The sequence below is a fragment of the Aythya ferina genome (assembly GCF_964211825.1).
Source record: "Aythya ferina genome assembly, chromosome: 1".
NCBI lineage: Eukaryota > Metazoa > Chordata > Aves > Anseriformes > Anatidae > Aythya > Aythya ferina.
In genome coordinates this window covers 11,227,585-11,237,860 of record NC_140296.1, presented here as the reverse complement: position 1 = coordinate 11,237,860, position 10,276 = coordinate 11,227,585, and the positions used below count along the sequence as shown (strand labels likewise).

General features: G+C 45.6%; 1 protein-coding gene and 1 long non-coding RNA gene across 4 annotated transcripts in view; both read left to right on the top strand.

The window, feature by feature from the left end:
• Nucleotides 1–487: 487 nt before the first annotated feature.
• The window catches only part of SLC36A4 (solute carrier family 36 member 4), an 82,763-nt gene continuing 72,974 nt past the window's right edge, over nt 488–10,276 (top strand). The window contains exon 1 of one of the 3 annotated variants that reach the window (XM_084507247.1): nt 488–517. Coding sequence is in view for 1 of the 3 variants with exons in the window: in XM_084507244.1 (XP_084363370.1) it covers nt 1,174–1,267 (94 nt within the window). In the remaining 2 variants the exon portion in view is untranslated. Of the gene's footprint in view, nt 518–771; nt 1,268–8,122; nt 9,525–10,276 lie in introns of those variants that run through there. The other 2 variants (XM_084507244.1, XM_084507246.1) reach the window with 2 other exon arrangements.
• Nucleotides 3,607–7,204, top strand: LOC311430548. Its single transcript, XR_014688867.1, has 2 exons — nt 3,607–5,321; nt 7,071–7,204. It is a non-coding gene; the product is annotated as an uncharacterized lncRNA (long non-coding RNA).

Sequence of the window (10,276 nt, the reverse complement as noted above, 5' to 3'; positions counted from 1 at the left end):
GGATGTGGTGCTTAGGGACATGGTTCAGTGGGTGACACTGGTGGTGGGGGAATGGTTGGACCTGATGATCTTGGAGGTCTTTTCCAACCCTAGTGATTTTATGATTCTGTGCCAGCAGGACTTCATGGGGCCACCAGACCTGGGACTGGGGCAGACACAAGAACAATCAGGCAGCCTGTGCTGGCCTAAGAACAGCTAACTCCTTAAAGACTATGAAGGAGATTAAAATGGATGCAAGTTAATTTTGAAGCATTGGAAGGGAAAGCAGTGCTTTTAAGTGTACAAGGCATTGTGTACACAAGGGGCGAGCTTCACCTCAGGTTGTGCCGCCCTGAGGGCTGATTACAAGGTGGAGACAGGAGTGTGGGGACTGAGAGGCCAGGGAGGCTGAGGGAAAGGCTGGGCCAGCTGTGAGGGCCATAAGGAGGACTACAGCAGCACTGACCCCTGCTGCAGCTGACCTGCAGCCCAGCCCACACAGGGACAAGCCCCGCTTGTGCAGATTGAAGAAACTTGGGTATTTTAAAGGGCAGGAGCTTAGCACTCAGGGCAGGACTGGTGTGCTGGGGGGGGGGGGGGGGGGGGGGGGGGGGGGGGGGGGAACAGAGACGACAAGCACGGGGCGGGTGCTTAGCAGGGCACTCGGTGGTAGGACCTCATCAATGTGTATAAATATCTGGGGGAAGGGTGTTGAGAGGATAGGGTCAGTCTCTTTTCAGCTGTGCCCAGTGACAGGATGAGAAGCAACAGGCACAACCTGAAGCCCAGGAGGTTCTGGCTGAATATGAGGGGGCACTTCTGTACTGTGAGGTGACAGAGCGCTGGGACAGGCTGCCCAGAGAGGCTGTGGGGTCTCCATCTCTGGAGATATCCCAAACCCGCCTGGCTGCCATCCTGCACAACGTGCTATAGGTGATCCTGCTCGGCAGGGGTTGGACTGGGTGATCTCCAGAGGTCCCTTCCAACCCCGGCCATTCTGTGACTGTGTGACTGATGTCGTGTTGGGGCACAGTGACAAGTGCAGGTGCTTAGCAGGGCACTCTGTGGCAGCCCTGGCGCTGTGTTTAGCCACAGCCACAAGCCGAAGGCTGAGGAGGCGCCATCCCCACTCTCCCCCCCTCAGCTCTCGCCCTTCCGCCGGCTCTCCGCGGCTCGCCCCCGCCAACCGGGCGCATGCGCAGCGGCTGTGGGCGCCGGCCGGCTCCACCGTGGCGGAAGGAGAGGAGAACCGGCACCGAGATGGAAGCCGCCGGCAAGGAGGAGCTGGGTGAGCCGCGCCGCGCCGCCCGCCGCTGGGACCGGCCTCGGAGCAGCGGGGCGGCAGCGGGCGGCGGGACGGAGCGGGGAGGGCTGCGAGGAGCCGCCGGCCGCTTTCCTCCCCGCTCCCCCCGGGGGCGGAATGGTTCGGCCCGCGGGGGGCTGCGCTCGGCGCGGCGGGGCGGGCGGGTCGAACCATCCCACCCGCGGCGGGGGCGGGAAGGGGCTGAGGGGAGCGGAGCGGGGCTGTGGGGGCTGTGGGGGCTTTGGGGGCTCGGGCGACTTTGGGGCTCGGTTCCCGCAGCCAGCAGCCGGGCTGAGCCGGTGGGAAGGAGCTTGTGGGGGTGTTAGGGGAGCAGGCGAAGGGGTTGGGAGCCACTGGAGGGGTGGGAAGACCCCAGAGCTTCCTATCCCCTAAAAAACCCCTCCCCAAAGCCTCCCCCCCCCCCCAAAGTCTCCCCTCCAAAGCCGGCTTCCCCCTCAAAGCCCGACTCCCCCCCAGCCTCCCCCAGCTGGTTTTGGAGTTCTTTGAGAGGTTATGATCTCGGCTAAAAGTTTATGGGAACCCTTTCCGTTCACTGCTTTAATTTTTTCATGAAAAATTCTTGTGTCTCGCGTGTCCGTGTGTGGGTATTTTAGCTGTATGCCTTGCAGGTTGCTCCCCAGACCCACTCTCAGTGTGTGTGGGTACCTGTACCTTCACCTTTTTACTTCTATATTCATAGATGGAGCTGGTTTAGTGCCTGGTATTGCTGAATTTCGGCTGGAGTGGGCATGCTGGAGGTCTCACCTCAAGTGTTTCACAGTAATCCGTAGAGTGCCTGGAGACTGACCAGATTTTATGTACCCTCAGGCTGATCCGTCTTGCAGCGAGGGATTGCTGCCTAGGGACTAAAGCGAAAGGAGGAAATTTTAGCTTCCCTGCCAGCTGCTCAGGTTCACAGACCCACCGGAGGTCGTGGAATACCCAGAACCAGATTATTTTTATTTTACAGGAGTACCTGTTTAAAAAATGGAGATAAACACCTGATAAGAATTCAGAAGCTTTTTACATGGTTCTGTCTTATTGAGGGCTTAATAGAATTTAAGTTCCTGCTGATAAACTATCAGTGAACGCACTCCATCAGACTGCCAGTTATCAATTGGCAGTGTGTTAATCATGTAGAAATGTGTAGTTTGGTCTGGGCAGGACAGTGGATTATTTAAGACTAGGCTTTTTCCAAATAAATGATCCATTGTAGATGTGTTTCTCTAAGAGAGGAGAGAGCATAATAAGCTATGAAGGCCTTTGGCTTTATAATTCGTGTCTTTTTCTAGTCTTCTGGATTTTGGGGGTTATGATGCAAAAGCAGACAGTTCTTCCTGCCTACTGAGTGACATTATTGACTTCTCAACATTTATTGACGTTGATAACTTTTAGTCACAAACAAATGCTATCATAAAGTTGGATAAATTGACTTTATTACATTGCAGTCTGCCGTAATAAAACATTGCAATAGCTTTAGAGTTCATGGCAAACAAACAAAGCCAAGGAACGGTAATGTGAAATGTTATTCTTCTGGAAAATGTATCTAGTGGTACTTTATTGCAATTAAAAAAAAAAAAAAAGTTTATTTTAACACAGATGAGATTTCCTTTTTAATTTTCATTCTGGAAAATGCCTTTTCTTTTTTTTTTGAAAATAAGAGGGAGATGATTTGTGTGGTTGAATGGGATTATCTGTTAGCTGCCCCTTGAGCTAGAAATAGACCCAAAATACTTCCAATCCAGGCAGTCATGCCCCTGGCATTGCTGTTCACCGTCACTTCATGTTGATCAGGAGTTTCTGTGTCTGCTGTGGGAGCACATGACTGAGTAACTGGCTACATCCCATGGGAGTCCAGTGTTTGGGGAGTACTTTACAGCTTGGCTTCTGCAAGAAGTGTTGCGAAGGTCCTTCATACATGTAGGTTGAAGTTTGGGGAGTAGAGGAAAGTATTTGTGGTTAAAGGATTAACTGAGGGTTATATTGTGAGTTGCTTACTGAACCAGCTGCAGTTTCTGGAAATAATGGATGTTTGTAACTAAATCTTGAGAGCCTTGGTTCAGACTGCTGAAAATTGAAGAGCTCTTCCACAGCTTTTAGATGATGAATTTACCATCTATAAACTGAATGGAGTTGCTGAGCAAGCCAAGTGCCTCATCTTTTCACGATGGTGGCTGTTCCCTGATGTTGATCTGTCTTCTGTGTTACAGACCAGGGGAGCTCACTGCAGGGCATCAGCTGCTCAGAGACTTGGTCATGAATCTTACCCTGTAGAAGCCTGCAGGTTTGGTTAGGTGACAGCACCTCTAGGCACGCGTGTAAGTTACGAGTATGGCACTCTATGCTACGAGAAAATACCAGCATAAAGCCCTGTTGGAGCTAGTATAAGGCTTAAGTGGCTCTGATTTTCACTTCTGTGCAGCAGTCAAGGCAACAGCAAATTAAATTGGGTCTGTATCCCTCTTAGAGAGGTAATAAACCTTTCATGGGACTGAATCTTCTGTCGTGTTTCTGGCCGTGTTAGCATGTTCTCGTGTAGAAGCTGTGACTAACTGAATTATCTACCAGCCCCCCTTTGATTAATGCTGTAGCAAAACCTTTTGCACATTCAAAGTGCTGCTCCAGCAAGATCTGTCTTCCTTCTCCCTTAAACGAAACAAAACCAGCTGGTGTAAGTGATGATAAGCTGTATCCTGTCCCCCAAGCACTTTATACTTATATGTCAAATCCAGTTCTTCGTAAAATCATACTGACTTCAAAAGCCCTCAAGGGAAAAAAAAGAAAACAAATTGCTAAACTGGATTTGGAAACCAGGTTTTAGACAGGAATTTGCCTAGGAGGTGACCTTCTCGGAAGGAACAATGGCGGATTGTATTTGACTGGTTTTAGTATTTCCTGTGTCTTTAACTTGTGAGGCAGTGGTGGCAAACTGCTTCATCCTTTCATTTCAGCCCAAAATGACCGAACCTAGTTTTTTCCCTTGTGATAATAGGTTCAGATAACTTTTGAAGTGCTAATTGCTTGAGCAGTACAGAAAAAACGAAGTTCTCAGTGAAAATTAATTTGCTTGCAGAGCTTTCCAACCAAGGGGTTACTTGAGTATGCTATGGCCAGCTTTAGAAGTAAGTACGTTTAGTTACAGTTCAACAATTTCTTTGTCAATATGTCCATAAAAAGGTTGGCAAGGTGCTGTCAAATTCTAGGGGGCAGGAAAATATACTTGAAGATAGGAAACTGGAAATATTGGTCAGAACAACTTAAACATTATAGCTTAATCTCCAACTATATAACTAGGGATTGACTCATGACTGAACTTCCACAAGACGTCCTTGAGTGTTGTGTGATTGTAGTGTGACACGTATTTGTAATGGATCAGTGATTTCTCCAGCGTGTTAAGGAGTCAGTGTAATGTTGCAGTGCTAATTTGTGGAGAAGTTGATATGCATTTTGTTGCCTCGCTGATAGTAGTGGTACTCGTAGAGGTTTTTTAGCATCCTTCTTAGGTGGGTGTTTGCAGAAGAAAGCAGAAACAATAACAGATATTCAAATAACCGGTAAGGACAATCTGGATGGATGATTTTGTCTGAAAAGAATTTTGTGGTAGCACAAGGAGAAAATAGATTTGTATGGGGTGAAGGAGAGATGGGGTTGAAAATTGCTTCGTGCTTTGGCTAAGTAAAAACAAAAGTATGCATGCATGTGAATTGCCTCATTCTGAGTTGTGGTGAATCACAAAAGATGATGCACATCATGAAATCATAGAATGGTTTGGGTTGGAGAGGACATTAAAAATCATTTATTTCCACTGCCATGGGCAGGGACACCTCCCACCAGACCAGGTTGCTCAAAACCCCATCCAGCCTGGCCTTGAACACCTCCAGGGATGGTCCACAACTTATCTGGGCAAAATTTTCAGTGAATACCATAACTCGACTGGATCTTTAATAGTGCTGTTTGTATACGTTTGGGACAGCTTGGTGGAGCATGGACCTAAGGTGTGTGCTTTGTGAGACAACAGCCAGCTTCACCTCCGATTCAGGTATGGCATGCTTGTGCTGCTCTTGTGGAGTGTAATAGCCTATTTATGCGTACTGGACCTTTCTAGGAAGAAACCTAAGTGAATGTGTGTATTCCATGCTGATTTTCTGGCTGTGGACTTCTCATAACAGAAAGTTTCGGGCTAGATCCAAGGATGCAAAGCACTTGCTCTTCTCCTTTGTGGGTACGTACCTCCTTTATGGGGCAGAGAAGCCTTAAGCTTTCTTAGCTGGCATGCTCTGGACCACAAGGTTGAATTCATTAAATCTGGATGTTATGCAACTCTGGATGTGAGTGGGAGTACAGATTGTGCAGCTGGGACACAGCTGCAGTATCCCAACAGTTGAAATCTAAGCAAATGAAACCCATGCTCAGAAGTTGCATGATTCCAAATTTATATAATGTCCCACCACTGTTACTGTTAACTGGTTCACTTACTTAGGTCCAGGGTATATGCTAGTCATGGGATAAAGGACTAATGATGGGGGAGAAGAGGTAATTCAGGAACATTTATATTGTATAGAACAGCGGCCAAATATTTTTGGCGTGCTTTATGTAACATAATATTTGCGGGAAACCTGTAGTAGGTGTCGTCACCACAATGTGAGTTGGTGTCTATTGCTGTTACCTGGGTTTTAAATCTCCTCCAGTGGAATTTATCCTCAAAGGGGTTATTATATTAGAATAGGACATGAACTGTCAGCCTGGGTGTACAGATCAGAAACAGATGTTGTGAGTTCTCAATTCAGCTATTTATGAGAACGTGGATGAATAATTGACTTGATCTTCTGCAGTTCCCTCAGTATCTGCTGCCCAGTAGTATGTTAAGGGATGTTTGAAGACACTTCAGCGTACTGTTATCATGGTTATGAATGGGTCCCACAAGACAAAAAATGTACATAACTAAATGTGCACAAAGATGTAGATTTGAAAGTGCTAATTCTTCTGTTGAGTTTTACAGATGGTGTTTTAGTTGGTGCTCTCTCTAAAATCTGATTCTTCTACTCTAGATTATATTTTCAGAGGCTAAACTTTATATTCTGGATTTTTACTGTTCTTTTCCTCTCACATGTAGATATATGTGAGAGATTTCTGTAGCTGTACACAATTTCTCAAGACTTCCTATGAGCTATATGCATAAAGGACACAGCTCTGTCTTGTGTGGGGAGGGCCATTTAACGATAGTAACATTTTTCTTGGTTGTCTACATTGCCAATGTCAAATTTGTTGCTTTTAACTTCTTTTTAAGAAAAGATTCTCTGTTTCCAGGCATGTGCTCAGGCTAATAAATGTCTGGATAATTGGGTTAAAATATCTTGCCTCTGGTAAAGGAAAGCCAGTCATAGATGGTAATTAGTTAAAGCCTCCTACTGTGCTCCAGTTGTGTGCAATCTTCTTGTGACCAGCCACCAGCTGATGGCAGTGGCCGTGGAACTTTGAAAAGCTTAGTTTTATTTTTGAGATGCATTAAATGAACTTCTTTTTAGGATTACCAGTTTAATCTGCATTTAAGAAGTTTTGTTTAGTACTGCAGTGTGGTAAACTAATATCCAAATTAGTTGCAGAACACAAATAGTATGAAATCTATCAGCAGATATTATCTGCAGGAAAGAAACATGTACAGATGTTTGTTTGAATTTAATAAAGCTTTACATTTTTTTAGTGGGATATTTGGGAGATTATCATCTCCTTTCTGTGGTCAACTAAACTGATTTTCAACGTTCAAGGTGAAATCTCTTCCTTTCTCTAGAACAGCTGGTGCTATATTCTTCAGATAAAGAAAACCTCCGTAAGAATACTGCTTTGACACTTATCAGCTTGGAACGTGAATGTTGGCCGGCTTCTGGTGGTGGGATGTGTTTGGAAGAAGCACGTTTAACAAAATATTTATCATCCCATCATTCTATTAGCTTTTATTGACATTCAAGTCTTCCTTCATATCATCTTCTAGGCTGGTGACGGTGGACAGGTTAGCATGAGGAGCACTGGAGGCAGAATGTAGGTGATGTATTATGTAGCAGGATGTGCTACGTGTGCAGAAAAGGACTTTTTTTTTTTTGTCATCTTGTGACTGTAGAAGAGCAACTGCTCCTTGCAAACCAGGTTCTGCGCTATTGGGACTCAAGTTTTATGTGAAACTCTTTGCACTGTACATCCAGACACTTTCCCAATAAAACTTTAATGTGTTTTTCAAGGTAAATATTTTTTTTTATGATGCATTTCTTTTCTGTTATCAGCAATAGTTCACAGCCTTCGGTTGAGAATGCGACAGACTATGAAATTGGGGTGTTCTGTTGCGTAAATGACGTGAATAAAATAGCACAATAATGTGGGAGAACAGGTTCTAAAAAAAGATGTTGTTTATACCTCCCTAGGATTTGGAAATAAATAGTGAAGTCACCATGATAAGTCACTGTGATAACTGTATTTACACATGTTTACACACCATGTTTTCCCTGAAAGGATGGTCACGTTCTTTCCCTAGCTAGTTAAAATCTGGGGGCTGTACAGTACAAATACAGTACAAATTCAGGAAAAGAAAATTGTTCAGAAAAATAGTGCTTCTGAAGCTGAGGAGAAATACAGGGGCTTGGAGGCAAGTGTACAAAGGTGAAAACAATCTAGGGACTGGCATGGAACTGAGGCAGGGGAGGGTCAGGCTGGGGGTTAGGGAAAGGTTCTGCACCCAGAGGGTGGTCGGGCACTGGGACAGGCACTGAGCCTGACAGAGTTCAAGAAGCATTTGGACAATGCTCTCAGCCATGGGGTCTGATTTTTTTTTTTGGGTGGTGCTGTGTGGAGCCAGGAGTTGGACTCAATGATTCTTGTGGATCTCTTTCAAGTTGGGATATTGTATGATCCTGTGAATCAAATCTGAAGTATTTGTGTTATTTTGACTTGGAGATAATTTAATGGATCCACAAGAGAATGCTTGCAAGAGAAAAAGAACATGTTGTAAAAGTTGTCTATGCTTGAAGATCGATAATATGGAAAATCTTTTCATTAAAAGATTAAGAAATAGCACAATAAGGAAATAATCCATAGCAAGAATTCAGCCCCAGAGGCTCTCTGCTGCGCCATCCCGAAGACAAGGGCTGTACAGCCACATCTCTCCTTTTTGGACAGCACGACGCCTCCACCTCGCCTGCCCTGCCTGTCCCTCCTAGCACTCCAGGACTCATCCCACCAAGTCCCACTGATAGCAATGGTATCGTAGCTCTGGGAAATGACCAAAGCTTCCCATTTGTTCCTCATACTGCATGTGTTGGTATACGAGTATTTTGGGTGTGCTCCTGAACCCTCAGCCCTCCCTGGAGCATCATAAATGCTCCCATTAGCCTTGCCACCCTCAGGCAGTGCTGCACCAGCCCTTGGCTTAACCTCGGTGTTCCCGATGGTGTCCCCTTCCCCATCTATCCTAGTTTCAAGCTCTCTCAATCAGTCTTGCCAGGTTATGAGCCAAGAAACTTTTCCCTACTGAGACAGGTGGGTCCTCTCAGGCCCCAGCAGACCTTGAAGTCTTGAAGACTCATCCATGATTATGAAACCCCAAATTCTGGTGGAGACACCAGTCTTGGAGCCAGGCATTGACGACCTGGGCTCACCTGTTTATTTCCCCATTGCTGGAAGGGTTGAGGAAAACGCTCTTCTGAACCCTTTAGTCATCTTCCCAGGGCTCCAAAATTTCTTGATAGGCCTCAGGCTTCCTGTAGCTACATCCCTGGTACCGATATGAAAAAGGAGGAGAAATGGGTAATACTCCAAAGGATGTTTAATGCTCACAAGGTTCCTGGTAACGTCCCTGATCCGAGCCCCAGGGAGGCAGCAAACTTCTCTGTAAAGAGGCCAGACCTGCAGGTGGGAGCCTCCGTTCCCTCCAGGAGGGAGTCCCCTATGGCTACAACTGTGCATCCTGGAAAGCACAATGGTTTCCAACCTTCCAAATGGCAAAGGATTTTTTTTCCCCTAAGAACTACTGTATTGGGGGTGGCGGTGCATGAACAGACTTAAACATGGAAATACGTGAGGGCAATGTGAATGGTGTGAAGGATGGAGAGGCAGGAACAGGATCCTCAGCTGGGAGAGGCTGATGTTTTGGAGTGGGTCATTGGTGTGAACTTCACAGTGTGAGCTTTCTCCCTGCCTCTTTCAGAATGCTTACCTTCTCGTTACTGCCATAGGACCAGTCCTGAATGGAGGTGAGGTAAGTCAGACAAAGAAAAGATGGATTAATCTGCAAAATGGAGGTGCTGGCTCTCCAGAATATCTGACATCCTGTTCTTCTGGGGCTTCCATGACAAATACAGTGAATTTAAATAAAAGGAGAAGGTATATTTTGTATGACCTGCATATATCTTCCTTCTATTCTGTTAATTCTTACATCTAAAAAGCTTTGCTTTTTGTCAATATCAGTCAACTGTGGCATGGGACAAATGGGTTTGTGAGCAAACCTGGGGAATAGGAAGAGTGGCTGGGACACAGGAGCTTAGGGCTCAAGAGGTTGACCAGGGGAACAGAAGGGTCGGTGACTGCTACAAAGCACCAGGTGAGGAAGAAGATGCAGGTGAAGCTGCCTTTAAACAGCTGGAAGAAGCCTTCTGCTCATAGGTCCTGGTCATCATGGGGGCCTTAACCATCTAATACCTCCTGGGGAGGCGATGTGGCAGGGCCCAAGGCACTGAGGATTTATCTGGAGTGCTTGTGTTGCTTGTTGATAAAGATTTTGATACTGAAATCTTACTCTGCAGTACTTTAAAAATGTTTTAAGATGTTTCTGGTATGAATTAGATTACCAGTTGTTGCAAATATGTGTATCTTGCCCTGGGCTTATTTTGTGTGGTATTTCCTATGTTTTTGTGGAACGTACTGAAATAACCATGACTTTTTTTTTTTTTTTTTTTTTTTTTTTTAACATAGATGATGAAATAAAATGTAAAAAACACTCAAGGATTTTTT